The sequence below is a fragment of the Poeciliopsis prolifica genome, unplaced genomic scaffold (genome assembly GCF_027474105.1).
Source record: "Poeciliopsis prolifica strain line A6 unplaced genomic scaffold, Auburn_PproV2 SCAFFOLD082, whole genome shotgun sequence".
NCBI classification, from domain to species: Eukaryota; Metazoa; Chordata; class Actinopteri; order Cyprinodontiformes; family Poeciliidae; genus Poeciliopsis; species Poeciliopsis prolifica.
In genome coordinates this window covers 223,667-243,405 of record NW_026562457.1, presented here as the reverse complement: position 1 = coordinate 243,405, position 19,739 = coordinate 223,667, and the positions used below count along the sequence as shown (strand labels likewise).

The following is a 19,739-nucleotide window of genomic DNA, read 5'->3' as shown; positions in this document are numbered from 1 at the left end:
TGTTTTAGAAAGGAGATGAAAACCCAAATGGAAGTAAAACATCAAAGTGAATTTTGCATATTAATTCCCTTTAAAAACTAAAACAGATGAACTGCTGCTGCAGGTTGTTGAGCTGTGCTGCCCTCTGGTGGAGAACACGGGCAGCGCTGCTGAAATGACCCAACATGTCTTAACTTATCATTTCTGATAAAGATCTGCTGTGGGACACCCGCTGCCATTTTTAATCCATGTTTCACTGTTTATCTATAAATTATAGACATCAATCAGAGGAGATTACAGTGTTTTTATGATGTTTTATTTCCATAAATGATTGACATACATGACAGTTTAAAGAAATAAACTAAGTTTCAGATTAAGATCTAGTCAACAAACTCACTATTTAGCTTCTAACCAGATGTTTAGTTAGCCAGCTTGCTAACTAGTTTGGAGCTAAAAGATATGATGCAAATTAATTTTTAGGGAAGAAGAAATTTGGTTTATCAGTGAATATTCAGTTTAGAGCTACATCCTGATATTGTGACAAATATAGATGAATGAATAACATGGTGAAAATATGACTTTTGAACATGAATCTCATGACAGGATAAATAACTGAAGTTCATTTTTCACTGTAACTTTACAATCACAGTCTCTATTCACCATCCAGAGACTCCACCATACAATCAGAAAAGAGCAAAACAGCAAACAAAAACATGGATGAGAGGAGAATCCATTTCAGATGAAGGTTAAAGGTCATCCTCATCCCTCCTGGTGGAAGGTCTTTCCATCTGGTCTCTCCTTCCAGCTCAGTCTGACGTTTCCTTCTGCGCCGCCGTCCTTCAGCCTCTGCAAAAACTGGCACACAAACAACTGAGAGTCCTGGTCCAGTGTGTGTGTGTGTGTGTGTGTGTGTGTGTGGTGTGTGTGTGTGTGTTGTACCTTCGTCAGCAGGTCTTCCAGCAGGGCGGCGTCGTTCAGGTCCACAGATGAAGACTTCGCCACCTTCAGCTTCACCAGCAGCTTGGAAACTGGACCCAGAACGTTTTGCTCTTTGTCTGATGATGAGCAGAGAAACTGAGTTCTGATAGTTTAGTTGAGGAAAGGAGAAGGAGGAGCCGCCTGTCAGCCGTCGAACCGCCACATCATTTATCTACCCGTGATTGTTGTGAAGGTTGTAAATGTGCCTCATAAATAAACTGATATTTTTTGTGTTTTACTAACTTTATACTCTGTATTTAAAAATAGTGCAACCTCTCTGCCTGTCCACACAAATGAATCTCCACGTTTAAATCCTAACAGGAAGTTGTGAAGGATGGTGATTAGGCCCAATGCTGCCCCCTATGGGTTCGGCATGTTTAAAGCAACCAACAGTGGTGCAATTCAGTGGCTTCATGGATGACATTTTTTCTTAAACCAATTAGGGATGAATGAGGTTACTTTATGGAAATCAATATTTCATTGCTTTAAAAAGACCCGGCCATGTTTGGACTAGGCCGTGTTTGGACTTGGCCGTGTTTGGACTAGGTCAGAATGAGTCCGAACTCACCTCCATAACAAAAGAACGGGAAGTTCCAGTCACAAGGACAGTCCTCCCACTTTCCAGAGTCATCAAAGTTTGCTATGGTGCATTTCTCTTCCTCGCTGTTCGGTTCGCCTGAACTCCAGTGAGAAGGCGGGGCTGGTTCCGTCCACCCAGGTCAAGGAGTTTCTGTTCAGCCCGATCCAGGCGTACTGACCCGGCGGCATCATCTCCCTTATCTTCTCGTTCTCTGACAGGTCTCTGGCGACGGCCATGTCTGTGATGGTTCCTGCAGTTGGCCAGAGCGTCGGCCCAGGGGAAGAACTGCTCCACCAGGACAAACGTCACATCCGGTCCTGAAACGGGAACCCAGAGAAAAATGAATCCGAAGAGAGAGTTCGGCGGACATGTTGGATCGGCACCGTTCACGTCGGCGCACACAGACTTCTCGTAGCTTCCACAGGACCAGTCGTTCCAGAACCCGTCGTCATAGATCCTCACGCAGTCTTCAGGGCTCTGCCTGTTGTCCGGTTGTCCAAGCTGCCAGTTTCTGAAGTCGGAGTCTCGGGGTTCTGAAACACGTTTGGGTCGGACAGCGACCAGCTCCAGCTGTTGGGGTCGTCCGACAGTCCGATCCAGGCTCGCTGCAGAGAACCAGACCCTCAGGTTGAGAAACCTCCTGAGAAACAAACGTCTTTATGACAAAAAACTGCAAAACGTTTCGGAACCGAGACGGGACGGATTCGCCTGGTACTGACGGACTTTTACTTCAGTCATGAATCAATTCTGTCTTAGAGATGAAAGTAATGAATTCAAGAGTTTTACATGCAGCTAATAAATGTTTCCTCCAGTAATTTAAGCTTTATTATGTCGGATCCTAAACCAGGAAAAATGATGGAATTATAATGTTTCTAAAAGATTATTTAGTAAAGTCAAACAATCTATTTCTCAAAATTAAAAACTAAGTTATTTGGAAGTGAATCAAAGCGGATGGTGAAACTTGAGTTTTGAGGAGAAATTGTGTTTGTTTACATGCTTCACGACTCCGTTGACCATCTGCTTCAGGTCGATCATGTCCACCAGCGTCGTCACGTCACGCTGCTTAAGGTCACCAGGTCAACGAACTGCTCTCTGCAGAAACTCCGAGCCGCGTCCAGTTCTGCAACTCGTTGACGTAATGAAACTGACGCTCAGCGAGAGACGAGGCGGCAAAAAGCGCTGCAGCACCAAAACACTGGTGAGCTTCTGGGACGTTTCATTTTTATAGTTTTAAACATGAAAAAATAATAGAAATATCATTTATTGCCCCTCTGTGAGATTACTAAGCTGAACCCAGCATGCAGATTCACATACATGTAAAATATAAAACAAAAAGACACAGTAGAGGGGAACCTGAAGCAGAAAAAATCCTAAACAGTTAATAAAACAGTGCAGGACGATAAAAATATATTCAGTAAGTTTTATTTAAGATATGCGGTAATTTAACTCTGTGGTCTTGAGTTAAAAAAGCAAAATATCTTGACTTGTAAACGGAAAATCAGACAATTATGTTGTGCAACAACAAAAAGCTGCAATATTCTGTAGGATAAGAAACTAAAAAATGTTACATAAATGGACTTTAGATGTCTGTTAAACTTACCAGGAAGACAACAAATAAATGTCTTAATAAAAGAATAAAACTGCAATGTTTTGATGTCATGTTAACAATAAAAGGATTGTTTTGGAATAAAAGTTATTAATTTAGCAACAAGAGAGAGAAAACTTCCAGGTTTTGAAGATGATCTCATAAAACCTCCTATATTTATGGCTCAGTTACAAAATGATTTGATTCCCATGAGACCAGGAGAAAACGAGAGCATGAAGCCTGAACTTGCCTGAAGCGGCTGTGAGGTACTGCAGAACCTCCATCCCGGTTCCTTGGGTCAGAACAGCAGATCTGCAGCTGCTGGATTCACTTATCACCGCGGCGTCACGCGCATGCAAACGCAGACCAAACGTTTGCATCCGCAGCCTGATGCAGGCAGAGAAATCTGAACACAGATTCAAAGTGGCTTCATTTCCATGATTCTCAAATGACTGGTTTGCCTGAAGCTTTCGCCATAAATCAAAGTTCACCCAAAAACTGGAACCATTTCACCTCAACTGTCACCTGAACATTCAGTTTTACTCCTAAAAGCTCTGAGGTGTTTCATGATTGTTTGTCTAGTCAAATTATTTACTAGCTTGGTGGTTTATTCTTTGAAACCACAGAAACATTTTATTATAAAATCAGAGATTTTTAAATCGGAAAAATCATTTTAAATTATGGCTGGAATTTAACAAAGAGCCGCAGAAAAAGCAAAAGTGCATCAATATGATCTATAAATCTGCATCATTTGGATCAGTGAAGCAGAAAAAGACCCGTTTTCTGTTTGTGGTGTTTTATTGAAGCCTTCACAGATAGTTTCTACATCAAACTTCATATTTTAAATCACATCACAAATAAATGTCCTGTTTGTCTACATTAAAGAGGATTATCAGAAAACAGCAAACCATGTTAATAAGGAACAGACAATATTGTCATCAGACATGACTTCCTGTCTGACGCTCGTCACTCGTCCTGGTGGAAAATCCTCCCGTCTGATTGGTCGATCCATCTCACCTTTACCTCCCCTTCCACTCTGCTGTCCTCCTTCAGCTTCTCTTCAAACTGGCAAACAAAAAAAACATTTGATCAAAATCGTTTCCTGAAGTTCCTGAAAGCTGCTTCATATTTAGGCTGACTGGTGCAAACAGCACTTCTGGTTGTTGGACATTTTACACCGTCGAAACATTTAGGTCTGAGTTTGAAGCTCCGATGAGGCTAAAAGAGAATATCAGTGTGAATGAAGCAGCCTGCTGCAGCAGCCTGCTGCAGCAGCCTGCTGCAGACCGTACCTGCTGCAGCAGGTTCGCCAGCACCGCCGGGTCTCCCAGGTCCAGAGAGGAAGACGTCACCAGCTTCACCTTCACCACCTGCTGTGAACCTGGAACTTTAACACAACAACAGCTCACTGTCAGTTAAAAAAGGAAATAAATCATTTCTGAATCATTTTTGCGGATGCCACAGTCATTGATTTGGGTTCATTGGTTCTTCAGTCATGGAGCCTCAGGGACGACAACTCAGACCAAACAACGTTCATGTTGTAGCTTGGCTAAAATCAGACAGGAGGAAATGATGTCATTTCCATCCATCTGCGTCTGAACAAGAGACTCAAACTCAGAGCGAACAGTTCATCATGGAAATGAACTGTTCGCGGTTTTGACCTGCAGAATCATTTCCTGGCTTGTTCTGCTTCATTTCCTACAACAGAGTCTAAATCTTTCCATGTTTCTGGTGTTCAGTGAAAACATTGATGCTTTATTTAGTGTTTCTGCAGCATGAATGTTTCCACCTGGAGAAATCAAAGGAGACGCTCCAGATGTTTTAAAGAGATCTGGTTCATAAGCAGAAAGGCGTCTCTTCCAGCAGAAAGGATGGAGTGTGTTTTCTGCTCACCATCGTAGCAGAAGAAGGGCATCAGTGTGGAGCAGCCCAGGTCCTCCCACACGCCGCCGTCGCCCAGCGCCGCCGCCGCGCAGTTCTCCGCGCTGCCGTTAGGTTCTGTCGGCCTCCAGTGGCTGAACGTGACGTTGCTGCCGTCCGCCCACAACCAGGTGTTTCTGTACAGACCGATCCAGACCGCCTTTTCTCCGGAGGATTGGACTAGGCCCTTCATGTGCTGGAGCTCCGCTGAGCTCCTGACGCTGGCCATGTCGCTGTGATGCTGCCTGCAGAAGCTCTGGGCTGCAGACCAGCTCATCTTTGGTCCAGAAGGACAAACGAAGCATCGTGTCCTGGAAATGTCCAAGGTTAAAGCCTGCAGGCAAAAGCTTTGACCTTTGACACCTCAAAGAATCTCTTTGAAGATGGAAAAGTTCTGGATTCTTGTTTCTGTTTTTATTTCTATCTCATCAGTTGTTGTTTTAAATAAATGCAACAGAGTTTTAGTTGAGCAATATTACAGACATGCAGTTTATTTGAATTTATTTTGTTTAGTCATTAAATCGTCTCTCCAGACGTTTATATTCGGTTCACATAGCAACATGATTCCTGTTTTTTTCCTAGTTTAAAATTCAACACATTTTCCAGAAACTTTTAATCAGATTAAATGTTTCATGAGTGATTTTGTGACCATAAAGGATGTTGCAGCTGTTTTGCCAGCTGCTCATTATTGTTCTGCAGTTTGTTTCAGATCATTTAATTATTGTATTTAATTATTTAATTATTGTATTTAATTATTTAATTATTGTATTTAATTATTTAATTATTGTATTTTATTTCATGTATCGGAAGCAGAAGCTGCTGCGCCAGCATTCATGACATCTGCTGTCATCTCTTGGTTGCCATTCATGAAAACCAAGTACAAATGTTCAGCTGGATCCAATTGAGCTACATATAAATATAAACCTTCAGCTGTTCTGTCCTAAAGAACAGCTGAAGGCTCTTCTGTCCTGGATGCTTCATCCTCACCTTGTACATCACAGCAGATTGGTCTGAAGGTTGATGCACACTCCAAATCAGCAAACTCTCCAGAATACATCAGGACTCCGCAGCTTTCTTTCCCCTGGTAGTTGTCTGGTTCCTCAATTTTCCAGTTCCTGAACACGGCTTCTCTGTCTCTGTAGAAGTCGGGGTCAGTGATGGACCACGTCCAGCTGTCCAGGTCCTCAGACAAACCGATCCAGGCTCTCTGCAAAAACCCGTGAACTCATGAAGTTCTCATTTATGAAAACAGCTCTGCAGAAAATGCTGCTTTTGTTTTTATTGTCTTGTTGGACCAGTGCAGGTTTTAGAGCAGATGTAACAAACGTACCTGTTTGTCGTCTGCGCTGTGGTAGACATGGCGTCCAGATCCACCATTTGGGTCAGGAGCGTCACGTCCTCCATGCTGCTGACCGACACCAGGTCCAAGAAGTTCTGTCTGCAGAAACTCTGAGCGTCCGGCCAGCTCATCAACTCATTGACAAAACAAACACGCGAGGAGGACGAGCCGAGGCGGCGCACAGCACTGCAGCACAAACACAGCAACAGCTGAGACACGGATCTGCATCCTGGCATGGAGCAGGAAAAACTTTTCCCTGTTTCAGGCAGAAAAACTGACTAATGATGATGTTACATGGGAACGATCAGATTTATTGATATTATTTGTGCAGATTTAATGCATGAATATCAGATTTAAGCATTTTTGGGGGTTTTATGAGAAAAATAATCACATTTCTTCCCCACAACCCAAAATCCTTTTCTGTAGTTTCACAGGTTTAGTACTTTTACTCACTTATATTTACTCGAGTAACTTTTAGACAAACTGTAATTTTAGGAGAAGTTTTAAAACTTTTTTATTTGAATGATATTCTAATATCAAAGTGAGACTCTTGTTTGAACACAATCTTTGTAGTTTTGCTGTTAGTTTCTATTTATTTCAAGTCATAAAAATAAAGTAATAACTACATATAGTTACCAGAAGAATTTTATATTTACATATTGTAACAGTTTAATATATTTTATACTAAAAATACAAACAATAAAATGTTTTTCTGCTTTAAATTGTTTTGTAATATTTGTATTGTTTTTTTTTTACTTTATTGTTTTTAGGGAGTCTTCCCAAGGGATCAATAAAGTCAAGTCTAAGTCTGTTGGAAAATCTCATTTTTAAATATGAAAGCAGATTTTTGTGTTTTTCCAGACACTTTTTTGAGCATCGTTTCGGGAGCTGCGTCTTCGTCTGATCTGATCTGATCTTTATTCAGACGTTAAAATTCAAACCGTTTGCTTTGAATTTTCAGGATTATTTATCAGATATCAGCGACTGGTTCTCAGATTCTTCTGCCTCTGAACACAAATAACTGCACATAATGTTTTAAACAATTACATTTAGTACATGAGGTGCATTAAATGAATGAATCAGTATATCATCAGAACTGGTAATAATCTCAATAATTATTCCCAGGGTGCAACAGGAGCATAAAATCATGAGATAATCTGAGACACTCACAGGAAGCAGCTGTGATGAAGTGAAGCGTTTCCATCCTCCTGAGTTTTTTCCCCTCGGCTCCGTCAGGCTGCAGCTGCTTATAGTATTTATATCACGTTGTCACGCTCATGCAAAAAGAGGATGCAAACTCTTCCTATTCTGGGTTTTAATTCTTGATCCATTTAATATACTTCAAAGTATTCAACTACTTTTATTTACTATTATTTACAAGATGCTTCAGAGTCAAAAAGGATGAAAAACATCTTTAAACCTTTAGCACAAAATTTACCCAAAACCATTGGAGCCCATTTATTGTTGTGCAGACAGATGTTTTCATTTGAAGATATTTTAAACTCACTGGTTTGTGTTTGGTGCTTTAGCTTCTTAGCTTCTTAGCTTCTTAGCTTCTTAGCTAGCCATTCCCACCATAGATATTTATTATAAGTTGCACTTTTAGATGTTTTTAATAACTTATGTTTCATCTGCTGCCTGTTTAGCTCAGAAATATTCTCTACATGAAGCTTCAATCTCTAAAAGGAAGAAAAACAATGCTTGGTTTGCGTCGGCCATGTTTTATTCATCCATTCATCTATTCAGACGCTCAGACTCCTGCCTTCTATCTAACAGCACAAAAACAAATTATGATCATCACATCACAAATGTAAGCTCCAGGCCTCCAGGCCTCCAGGCCTCCAGGCCTCCAGGCCTCCCAGGCCTCCAGGCCTCCAGGCCTCCAGGCCTCCAGGCCTCCAGGCCACCAGGCCTCCAGGCCTCCAGGCCTCCAGCCACCAGGCCTCCAGGCTCCAGGCCTCCAGGCCTCCAGGCCTCCAGGCCTCCAGGCCACCAGGCCTCCAGGCCTCAGCTCAGCGTTGCTCCTGGTGGAAGATTTGTCCTCCTGATGTTTCCCTCCAGCTCAGCTGACGTTTTCTCTGCTGGCCTTCAGCTTCTGTTCAAACTGAGACGCAACAATCAAATAACCAGGAAAAACTTCAATCAGATTACTTGGATTACTGATTAATGATCTGGAAAGTCACTAAGTCACATTAAGAGAAACTTTTTAGTTACTTTCAGCAGCAACGCTCCACCAGCCGTGAAAATGGCTTTGATCTTTATTGATCTTTGCCAATAATTAATCGTCCCACAGAAACAAACTCAACAGGTAGAGGAAATAAAATTAAATTACAAAACAAAAACAGCAGCACAAAGCGATCTGGATCAGTAACTGACGACTGGATTTGGAAAAGATTACTGGTTTCTGAAAACGGGTCATCACTGCCCAGATCTGCTGCGTTTTCTTCACACATCATGCAACATGTAGTGACATTTTTTCTCAACCAGGTGGACGTTCTGCTTTCTCCTGGACACATTTGTTTCCAGGAATCACTGAATTGATGGAAAACACTCATTTTCTGCAGCTTTGCTGAAAAACTTGTACGGGGTTCTATTTGTGCCACCATGCAGCGAGTCTGACATCTATCTGTGTGAGGAAAACAGTCATTTCTAAATCTCATGTTTGCTCTATGTATGGGATGCTAATGAGATCAAAAAGGCACAAAATATCTAATCAAAATACAAACAGATTTTTGCACCATCAGGAAAGTAATGAGTCCCAAAACATAGTATTGTATTTGTTCAGAACTTTTCAGCTCTATGGAAATTATTTTTGAAAAAACCACAATGGAAACATTATTTTTGCGTCGCAGGAGTCACATGACGAACAACCAGAGGATACTACTGGAGGAAATACAAAGAGGATGAGGACAGGAAGTGGTAGGAGGATCGAGGAGAGGTTTGGTTTTTAATGATTTACTGCATCAAACAAACTTAAAGTGGTTTTCATTTCATTTCTTATTTTATGGAAACATTATAATTGCAAATTTGTGTTTTTTCCACATAATATTGAATTTGGACAAAGTTCTGAGATCATTTGTAACAGAAACGCAGCGAGTCGCAGACTGTCTGCTGTTTTTCTATGTTCCTTAAATAATTCCACTCAGACACTCCTCAGTATTTTCATGCTGTGGTTTTGCCTTTGCTGTTTGGTTATTCTTAATTTAATTAAATCTCGCTCTGGTGTCAGTTTTGAGTTTTTTCCTGGGTGGAGCGTTGCAGCAGATTTCCGTCCCGACCCAGAAGCCGTACCTGCTGCAGCAGGTCCGCCAGCACCACCGGGTCGCTCAGGTCCAGAGAGGAAGACGTCACCAGCTTCACCTTCACCACCTGCTGTGAACCTGGAACTTTAACAAACAAACTGGAGTCACGACTTCCTCTGCTCCACATGAAGAGGAAACCCTGTGGCGCTCCCTGTGCCGGAGCGCCACAGGGAGGACGACTCGGATCACTTTTCTTTGCATTATTTTTACTTCAGTTGTTTCTTTTCTTCAGTAAATCTCAGCTTCCTTCATAACCGGCTTGTTTATGGCAGCCCGGTTACCTGCAGGTCGGTTTCCACCTCTGGAAGGTGAATAAAACCCATAAATCGCCACGTTTGTGTTTCAACTGGAGGAATTTATGAAATGAGGCTTTAAGGTTCTGCTGAGCCGCTTCGGTCCTGACAGAAATATTCAGATATTTCACAGAAGAGGAAAGTTAATCTGTTTCCGATTCTGTGGCGACTATGTTTGCTTTAGATTGGTTTGAGGATTTGATGTCTGTGACTTTTAGAGAAGCAGACGGATCCACGGCGACCGTCCACACGGACCGTCCAGCCGGGGTCAGCAGGTCAGCTGACGGCTGGACCTTCTGGAATAAAGATTTGCTCTGAACCTTTTCAATATTTTAACTAAATCCTTTTGAAAGTAGTCAGCAGAAACACACAAAATCCTTTTGCTGAGGAAATCTTTGGAATCAAGCCTCACCTGCGTGGCAATAAAAAGGCATTTTCCAGGAGCAAGCAAGGTCCTCCAGCCAGCCGCCGTCTGCAGGAACGGCCGCCGCACAGTTCTCCTCGGACCCGTTTGGTTCCGACGCTTTCCAGTGGCGGAAGGAGGAGTTACTGCCATCCACCCACAGCCAGGAGTTTCTGTATAAACCGATCCAGGCCTGGACCTCTCCTGCTGATTGGACTAGGCCCTTTATCTGCTCGTTCTCTGGCGAGCTCCTCACGCTGGCCAGGTCTGTGTGACGCTCTCTGCAGTAGCTCTGGGCTGCAGGCCAGCTCATCGCCTGGTTGACGAAGGTCAGCGAAACATTGTGCTCTGAAATCATTCAGCAGATAGAATCAGTTTCCTCCCACAGCAGCTGCTGCTCGTCTTCAGAGCGACCAGCAATCAGCTGACCTGCGACCTGCCGACCCTGCACCGCCGCTGATCATATCACTCATCAATTTGGCATTTAAAAATAAATCTGCTTAATGCAAACATTACAGTTTCAAAAACACTTTTCAAGTCACATGAGTCACATAACCTGGTGATGCTTCTGCAGGAAACCCCGAAGAAGAAAAGCACAGGAAGTAACTGAAGGACCTGCATGTCTTTAATCACTTGTCTTGTAATTTTAATCCCATTTCTTACTTTATGGAAATGTTGCTAGACTGAAATTGTGGTTTTTTTTTTTTTTTTTTTTTACGTTGTCAGAATATCAATAAAGTTTCAGATGTTTGAAATGGAAACTCTGAGGCTTCACTCTTCTACAACCAGGCCCTCCATTCAGGGCTTACGCAGGTCAAGGGTCAAGAAAAGGGCAGCTGGCATTTCTGCAGACGCCACACATCCTGGACACAAACTGTTAGACTTTGACCACCAGGTCGGCGCCACAGAGACAGTTTCTTCTTCTCTTCTGTCCTTCTGACCAACACAATGATCAATAAGCCTGAATGATCAGCTGCTCTGCAAATATGCATATTTTCATGACCATAAACTGTCATTTTTCTTTTTCCTTATGTATAAAAAACAGAATGACCTTGGAGATCATCCAGGGAACAAATGTGTGGAGAAAACGGAGACGACAGAAGAATCTGGAAGCAAAAACTGAAACTAAATGGCTTGTAAAGCAAAACAAATAAAATACAAATTCTGGAAAAATCTAAGGTCCAGAGGAGAATCTAAAACAACACGAGGAACCAGAGAAACCAGAGGAACCAGAAGAACCAGAGAAACCAGAGGAACCAGAGAAACCAAAGAAACCAAAGAAACCAAAGAAACCGGAGGAACCAGAGAAACAAAGATTAATACGAGAAGCAACATTTTTCCTCTTGTTGTTTGAGGAACTGCTAGATTTCCTGTTGAATAATAAAATAACAAATCTGACCTTCATTTCGATACAAGCTCAGAGGAAAGGTCAAGGTTCATGTGTTGTTCAGCTCTGATCCGTTCTCACCTCGCACGTCGTGGCAGATTGCTTTGGCCAACATCTGGCAGGGATTGTCGTTCCACAAGCCGTTGTCCCACATCCCGACGCAGCTTTCTTTCCCCTGGTAGTTGTTTGGTTCCCCAATGTTCCAGTTCCTGAACGCGGCTTCTCCGTCTCTGTAGAAGTCGGGGTCAGTGATGGACCACGTCCAGCTGTCCAGGTCCTCAGACAAACCGATCCAGGCTCTCTGCAAAAACACGTCATATGAGTGAAAACTGCACAGCTTTAACATTTCACCAAAGAATCTGTGGAAACCTTGGAACTGCGGTCAGAATGAGCAGCTGTGCATTTTCAGACCTACATGTTTGAAACTTGCGTCCATGTAGAGCATGGCGTCCAGATCCACCATTTGGGTCAGGAGCGTCACGTCTCCATGCTGCTGACCGACGCCAGGTCCAAGAAGTTCTGTCTGCAGAAACTCTGAGCGTCCGGCCAGCTCATCAACTCATTGACAAAAACAAACACGCGAGGAGGACGAGCCGAGGCGGCGCACAGCACTGCAGCACAAACACAGCAACACAAACACAGCAGCACAAACACAGCAACATCATTTCATCTGCAGCTCATCATCAGCCCAGTTGGAACAGAGTAAACTTCATGATTTTCAAAAACTCCCACGTTTTATATCCACAGACATTGAATATAATGTCTGTGTTTTAAGTCTGAAGCATTAAAACATTTCTGCACTTTATGAACAAAGTGCAACATTTGCAAAACTCAACTTTGGTTCGAATGATTCAGGTGATGATGATATAAATCATCAGAGTGTCTGTCAGGTGGAAATGCTTCACAGTCAGACAAACATCATGCAGCAACATGATGCTGCAAACTGTAAAACTCAAACACAAAAGATCCAACAGAAAAACACTGGAAACCAAAAACCCAGAAAACAGCAGCAAAAAGCTGCAACTAAAAAGGTTTTCAGTGTTGAACGTTTTTCTTTTCATTTGCGTTTGTTCAGTTGATTGTAGGATTTTCTGTTGAAGTTTTTGGTACTTTGAATCATTCATAAGTTTATGGAGCCATTTTTACCTGTCAGCCACAGTTAGTGACGATTCCACTGAAACTGGTCCAATTCTGAGTACAACTGAAGCCATTCGGTCAAACCGGTTTTGGTGAAACCAATCCCATACTTTGTGCAAAATTTGCCTCTTCAGTCTAAAAGAACTATTTTAACTCAAATTTAGTATTTACCAGCAGCAGGAAATCATACAAACTATGTGAAAATGTAGCAAACTAAAAAAAGAAAAGAGTAATAAACCTGCCTTTGTTTAGTTCTGCCTGCTTTGGGCATTTCGTCCTGACGCGTCACACACTCACCAGATATTTTGTCTAACTGCATTATTTCAATGGCTGAAGTATTGAAAGTATCAATACTTGGATTAGAGAATTGATCTTAAAGCATGAAGGTATCGGAAGGCAGAAGCATCAATATTTCAGTACCAATCTGCACATAACTGCTCACAATAGTGTAAACAGCCATACTACAAATAAAACAATAGTCAATCTTTGAGTTTCTTTTGTGAAAGTCAAATTGAAACCAACACATCTGCATCCTCCTAACTATTATTGTATCATAAAATATGTAAATTGAGCATTTTCTATGTTAATCAGAGTTTGTCATAAGTTGCTTTTATCAGCAGAGCAATAAAACGTTATGAAAGTCTTTTTGTAACAGGTTTAGATATGGCCTGTTGACCCGACAGCGGTAAAAACAAAGCAGGCGAAGCCTTACATGATGCAGCGGTGAGGAAGTGAAGCGCGTCCATCATCTCTGCTGCTGACTGCAGACCTGCAGCTGCTTATTGTTGTACTTATGATTCTGTTGTCACGGACATGCAAACAGCCATACAAACTATTTGCATTTTTTGCTGAATACCTGAACCATTCATGAAACTTCATACTATTCAAACCAGAGTCATTTACATCCTATTTTACACTCATTCCCTCAAGACGCTGCAAAGTCACTGAAGACAAAAATGTTTTCATTTCAGGGGAAAATATTTCTCTGAACAAACCTGGTCAGATGTACAGATTCAACCCCTAAAGCTGAAACTGAAACATCAGAACCTTTTTAGTTTGGGTTTCTTTCAGCTCAAACTGCCTGTTTAAGGACATCAAACAGTTACTCTCCTGTCCTTTGACTACGCCACATTCAAATCATCTGAGCCCGAGATTCAATTAGTGCCAGATTGATTAATTTATTTAATCTATGAAGAGAAAACACCTCGATGGCGGAACCATTAATCCCAAAAGGATTCGTACTCCTGTAGATTCAGATCTCAGTATTTTCATTCAACCGATGAGACTGAGACCCTTCAGATGAAAATAATAACAATAATAATAATAAGCTCCAGTATCTTGGTTCAAAATTACTTGTAAGTGGCTTCTTTGGAGTTTTAAGATGATTTTGCAGCAGAAATGCTTCAGATCCAAACAGAATCCAGTTTTTTGGAGCTGAAAAGCTTCCAGCTTTTGGCTTTAAGTCAAAATCATCCAGATTATTGGCAGTTCAAAGGGTTTTATATGATTGTTTTTCTCACAATAAACTAAAAGTATTCACATCCTGGCATTATTGCACTCTTTAAAACATGACAATAAATAGTAAATTGCTTTGTTCATTACACAATTTGCACACATTGCACAAGAAGCCATTTTGGATCTGACTTTGCTAATTCAATAACTGTACAGAAATATGTCTGACATGCTGTGAATGTAATTCTTGGGCAACTTTTTACAGTAAATGTTTAAATATTGGAATCTTAAGAAGAAGGATTGTCTGGTCTGGAAATGATTTGTATGGAAACACCAGAAGCTGTTATACCAACATCTGCCACTAAAGGGCAGGAGAAATGCAATTCATCAATGCAATTGTTCTTTTGTTTTTGTTTTTTGTAAAAAAAAAAAGAGTAAACAAGAACAACAAAGAAACAACAACAAAGGGCTTCATAGAACATGTTTCTGCTTTTTCATGAGTTCAAAAAAAAAACAGCAGGGAGGAAACACATCAAGAGCTTTGTGTTGAAATAACTAAAACGTTTTTTTTGCATCATATCAAACAAACTGAAAACTCTGATTAAATGTGTTTTAGCAGGAAAACATGAGCAAAGATAGTAGATGGATTATCAAAGAGTGACGCCTCACTGATGTACAAATCTGTTTCATGAAGTGCAGTGTGAGTGGAGAGGCAGATGCAGAAAACTCAGGACGGAGTGAGATGAAAAGATGTGTTTAATGTCCAGGAACCAGGAAGCAAGAACCAGGAAGCAAGAACCAGGAAGCAGAGCAGAGCAGCAGGCTGAAGCTCAAAGCTGATAGCATCAGGTCAAAGAATGGACAGCAAGACAGACACGACACATAGGACCCTAACCCTGACAGAGACACAGAGACACAGAGACATGAAGACACGGAGACACAGAGACACGGAGACACAGAGACAAGGAGACACAAAGACACAAAGACACGGAGACACAGAGACACGGAGACACGGAGACACAGAGACACAAAGACATGGAGACACAGAGACACGGAGACACAGAGACAAGGAGACACAAAGACACAAAGACACGGAGACACAGAGACACAAAGACATGGAGACACAGAGACACGGAGACACAGAGACACAAAGACACGGAGACACGAAGACACGGAGACACAGAGACATGAAATACACAGGAGGTCATCATGGAACGAGACACGCCTGGGGTCAATCAAGGGGAGGATAGGACAACATGGAGACTCAAAATAAACTCAGAAAAACTCAAACCATGACAGTAACTGTAATTTATAAGATACAGCAAAAAGTTTAACCAAAAACAAGATGATTAAGATCAAGAGACAGTTTTCTCTCTGGCTTTTCTCTGATTCTGCTGCTCCGTCTCCAGGTGACCCACTGGATCTGCCAGCTTCTGCCAGAACCGCTGATTTGGTAAAAAGTCTATTACTGATCAAACAATCGTTTAATATTTTTAAATTACATCGTCAGACAGACTAAGGTGTAATTACCAGTAATTACTATAAGCAATTATGATAATTATTCAAAGCCATGAAGCATAAAGGCAAGAAATGAGTATTAAAATGAAACGGAGATTCATTTATTCCACAAACAGCTTTTATTGTAAAGCTTTCGATCTTTAATGAAACGACAGGAAAAACTGTTTATTTATGAGTTTATTTGACTTTATTTATCCGTGTCTTCCAGCAGCGACGCCATCGAGGCCTGACGTCCTGGAGGAAGTGACATCACCAGTGAGAAGGTCACAAGGTCACCTTCAAGTTAGGCTTTTTTAGCACAGATGAAGTAATTATTTCTGCTGCAGCCTTCATCGTTGATGTATTGTTGAGATCCTGGAAAGATCAGAAACAATCAATAATCAATTCTTCTCATTAGATTAACTGAAATTATGAAGTATTTTCTGCAGAAAGTCATTTTTAAATGTCTGTTCCTGCAGAAAGAGGCAGTTTGTGAACTTTCACCTTTCAGGTTGATCTCCATGCAGTTTTCTCTGCCACCTCCGTTCGGTTCCCCGCTGCCCCACCGCCAGTAGTTGAACGTTGACCCGTCGCTCCACATCCACACACTCTCCTGAAAGGAAGACGCTGTTTTCAGCTTCAGTCTGATGCAGAACCTCAGACCCAGCAGGTGCAGACGCACCATTGGAAACGTTTTAATCCAGTTTAAACAGAGTTTAAACTGGATTAAAGCTCCATATTTGGAAGCGTGGTTAAAACGTCAGAGCCAAACGTGAACAACGGACCCTGACGGCGTCATGGCCTCCGATCCAGGTTCTCTCCCAGGATCCTTTCTTGGTTCTGACCAGGTCCTTCAGGAAGATGTACTCATAGTAACTGTGGAAGGAGGCCAGGTTTGCACCGAGTGCTGTGCAGTAACGCTGGAAGGAACAGAAAGCACAAAACGCAACAGAAAGGCTCAAAAGAGACAAACTGCAGGACTAAAACATAAAACCCAGATGGAGGATTTGTTTCTGGTTCTGGTTGTGCTGGAGGATTCCTCCTGTTAAAGGTTTTTCCTCTCCACTGTTGCTACATGCATGATCTGTATTTGATTTGAATTAGTTCTACATAAATAAACTGAATTAAATAAATGCAATCAGATGGTAATTTCAGATTACAGATAAAATCCATAAACACTTTAGAAATTACAAACTGTGATTATCAGATAAAACAAAAAGTGAAATAATAAAGAAAAACTGACAGATTTAAAACATGCAGCATGGACAGCTTTTTAGTTAGTTTCTGCTGTTTCTCTACCTCGGCGTTCGCCCAGTCAGCTTGGTAATTACAAAAGTAGAAACAGCGACTTCCATACTGAGTCCAACCACCAGGGCAACCTGTGAAACACAGCAGAACCCAAACAAGATCCGGACTTAATCTGGAACGAGTCCAAAATGTAATAAATGTGTTATTAAACGGGACAGAAAGCAGCAGCTCAGAAACACCAAAACAGACACAATTCAGACAAACCTTTAAAGAGTTAGTTTTCTGTCAGGTTGAAATACTTACAGTCACCCTGTGAACAGAGAGAGGAAATGATTCATAAATACATGCAGCTGTTCAACAAACAACGAGCTCAAAACATCCAAAACAATGAAATATTAGCAAGAATGTCATTATACTGGTCAAAACTTTTATCTTATTTAAATTCATCGGAGTTAAAAATTTCAGACCTGTATTTTCTGTAGTTTTACGATTAAAAACCTAAAACTCAACATCTCAGCAAATTACAATGTATAAAATATTCTGTAAAATATTCTATATATCTGTATATATGGACATTATGGACAATATGGTCTGCATAACCACTGGCATAAGGAGAAGAAAGGTCATCGCTGAAGAAGCTTTACATCCAACCATGTTTGTTAAAAGTTGAGTGGAAGGAGAAAGTGCAGGGATAAGCACAGGTTTGAGGGGATTGTCAAGCAAAATTATGAGTTTTTGAGTTTTTCAGCCAAGAAATGTATGAGAAATAAAGGCTTGAATCACGAGGATCTTTCAGAGGCTGAAACTGTGAAGATGACAACATCATCAGACGATGACAGACTTACAGTCGTCCAGAACGCGAAGCTCAGACCGATGAGAAAGATGACATGAAGAACTGAAGCCATCTGCAGGGAGAATCACCGGAGAAATGAGGCTTTGTCACTTTACAGCCAAAAACTCTCAGTTATTAATATTAATGTGACAGAGGCGAGGCAAGTAAAGCTTCATCTGCAGCACAGAAACCTCAGGTTGGATGTTATTGATCACTGGAAACAAAACATGCAAAGACAGCAACTACATTTCCAAAAGTTCAGAGAAAATCATCATCGTATTATTATGATATCCAGAAAAACCTGGCTGACACGCGGCAGCTCAGCTCAGCGAGGAAGAGGAAGAGCTCAGCGAGGAAGAGGAAGAGCTCAACGTTACCGTTCTTTGGGTTGTGAGCAGTGAAGTCGTCTCAGCAGCAGGACCTGGAACCAGGATGATCAGGGATGGAAGTGCAGACTTTAAATACCCTCACTGGGTGTGTGACCATCATCTGTCATCACTGATAGGGCAAATAATTAATATTTCCACAGTCTACATTTCATGAACATGTACAAATACAAAAGTATCAGCTAACATGATGAAACTCCCACAGTCAACAAGCTGCTGTTGGTTAAAGTCTCATGTTGTAACTGTTTTACACGCAAAGTTACTGCAAAATGTTCTATGTTTAATTTTGACCTGCTGGCATTTTGTTCTGTATAAATATCAATAAATATGGAACAAAATAAGTTATAAATGAATCTGCTGTCAGATTATTATATTATCAACTTTCACTGTTTATTTCAAAGTTTAAGGTTTCATTTCATTTATAATGACAGATATGATTATGACATTTTTAGCCAAGAATGGTTGGAAATGTGTATTTTGGGTTAATTCTGCATTCAATAAATCCATTACTATCTGCTATTGTAGTGGCAGATTTTGTTCTTGATGTGCTTCAATTCTTCATAATCATCAATCTGTCTGGATTTGAGTTTCTGTTTATTTTGAGTTTCTGAGTTTGAGTTCTCCATGTTGTCCTGTCTCCCCGTCGATTGTTCCCAGCTGGGTCTTGTTCTGTAATTACCCTCTGTGTAATACTCCACAGTCTGTATTTATGGAAATGTTGTTAAAGACTGACAGGGCAGTCTGTGGTAACCATGGATGGATGGATGGATGGATGGATGGATGGATGGATGGATGGATGGATGATGGATGGATGGATGGATGGATGATGGATGGATGGATGGATGGATGGATGGATGGATGGATGGATGGATGGATGGATGATGGATGGATGGATGATGGATGATGGATGGATGGATGGATGGATGGATGGATGATGGATGATGAAGATCTGCAATCTTTTGCCCGGGGCGAGCTGGTCCTGACAGGAACCCGGGTGTGAGACAGACGGATCATCTGACACCAGATATCAGCTTTCATCCAGAGCCGTGTCCACAGCCAGTCCCAACTCATTCATAAAGCTCATTTAAAACACAAGTTTAGCCAAAGTGCTGTACAGTCAGAAGATCAGCAACAAACATTCATGAAATAGAGACTTTGCAAAGATCATGTCAGCTGACACAAATCAAAGATCATTTTGAAGACATAAATGTCAGGTTCTGTGTTTTTCTGTGTTTAATTCTGAGTTTCTGTGTCCTGAGTCTCCTCCTTGTCCTGTCTTCCCTTGATTGTTCCCAGGTGTGTCTCGTTCCTGATTACCCTCAGTGTATTTAGTCCCTCCTGTGTCCTTTGTTTCTCGTCGGGTCCTTCTGTCATGGAGTGGTGGTGGAGGTGAGTTGGTGAGGCAGCACGCTGGAGACCCA

At 41.5% G+C, this 19,739-nt stretch overlaps 3 protein-coding genes and 1 long non-coding RNA gene across 4 annotated transcripts; all 4 read right to left on the bottom strand.

Annotated features, from left to right (window-relative positions):
- Positions 1-352: 352 nt before the first annotated feature.
- Positions 353-1,613, bottom strand: LOC129352993 (uncharacterized). The gene is made up of 3 exons (XR_008604964.1): positions 1,526-1,613; positions 919-1,034; positions 353-834 (listed from the first exon to the last, which is right to left on the bottom strand). It is a non-coding gene; the product is annotated as an uncharacterized LOC129352993 (long non-coding RNA).
- A 2,309-nt stretch (positions 1,614-3,922) lies between these two features.
- Positions 3,923-6,512, bottom strand: LOC129352944 (C-type mannose receptor 2-like). The gene is made up of 5 exons (XM_055022156.1): positions 6,369-6,512; positions 6,071-6,249; positions 5,016-5,353; positions 4,415-4,509; positions 3,923-4,187 (listed from the first exon to the last, which is right to left on the bottom strand). The coding sequence occupies exons 1-5, from the start codon at positions 6,510-6,512 to the stop codon at positions 4,089-4,091; spliced, it is 855 nt and encodes a 284-aa protein (XP_054878131.1). The 3' UTR covers positions 3,923-4,088.
- A 3,865-nt stretch (positions 6,513-10,377) lies between these two features.
- Positions 10,378-12,242, bottom strand: LOC129352943 (macrophage mannose receptor 1-like). The gene is made up of 3 exons (XM_055022154.1): positions 12,182-12,242; positions 11,848-12,067; positions 10,378-10,727 (listed from the first exon to the last, which is right to left on the bottom strand). Exons 1-3 carry the CDS (start codon positions 12,227-12,229, stop codon positions 10,378-10,380), a joined length of 618 nt encoding a protein of 205 aa, XP_054878129.1. The 5' UTR covers positions 12,230-12,242.
- A 3,790-nt stretch (positions 12,243-16,032) lies between these two features.
- LOC129352964 (ladderlectin-like) lies at positions 16,033-18,005 on the bottom strand. Its single transcript, XM_055022176.1, has 6 exons — positions 17,946-18,005; positions 17,404-17,410; positions 17,152-17,231; positions 16,638-16,772; positions 16,357-16,465; positions 16,033-16,227 (listed from the first exon to the last, which is right to left on the bottom strand). The coding sequence occupies exons 1-6, from the start codon at positions 18,003-18,005 to the stop codon at positions 16,157-16,159; spliced, it is 462 nt and encodes a 153-aa protein (XP_054878151.1). The 3' UTR covers positions 16,033-16,156.
- Between the last annotated feature and the right edge of the window lie 1,734 nt (positions 18,006-19,739).

Coding starts and splice junctions, on each gene's coding strand:
- LOC129352944 (XM_055022156.1), bottom strand. CDS start 6,512: ATGAGCTGGCCGGACGCTCAGAGTTTCTGCAGACAGAACTTCTTGGAC. Junction 6,250..6,368: donor CGCAGACGACAAACAGGTAC/GTTTGTTACATC, acceptor GGGTTTTTGCAG/AGAGCCTGGATCGGTTTGTC. Junction 4,188..4,414: donor TGGCGAACCTGCTGCAGCAG/GTACGGTCTGCA, acceptor TTTGTTTGCCAG/TTTGAAGAGAAGCTGAAGGA.
- LOC129352943 (XM_055022154.1), bottom strand. CDS start 12,229: ATGGTGGATCTGGACGCCATGCTCTACATGGACGCAAGTTTCAAACAT. Junction 12,068..12,181: donor TGGACGCAAGTTTCAAACAT/GTAGGTCTGAAA, acceptor GTGTTTTTGCAG/AGAGCCTGGATCGGTTTGTC. Junction 10,728..11,847: donor AATCTGCCACGACGTGCGAG/GTGAGAACGGAT, acceptor GAATGATTTCAG/AGCACAATGTTTCGCTGACC.
- LOC129352964 (XM_055022176.1), bottom strand. CDS start 18,005: ATGGCTTCAGTTCTTCATGTCATCTTTCTCATCGGTCTGAGCTTCGCG. Junction 16,466..16,637: donor GAGGCCATGACGCCGTCAGG/GTCCGTTGTTCA, acceptor TCTTCCTTTCAG/GAGAGTGTGTGGATGTGGAG. Junction 16,228..16,356: donor CATGGAGATCAACCTGAAAG/GTGAAAGTTCAC, acceptor TGATCTTTCCAG/GATCTCAACAATACATCAAC.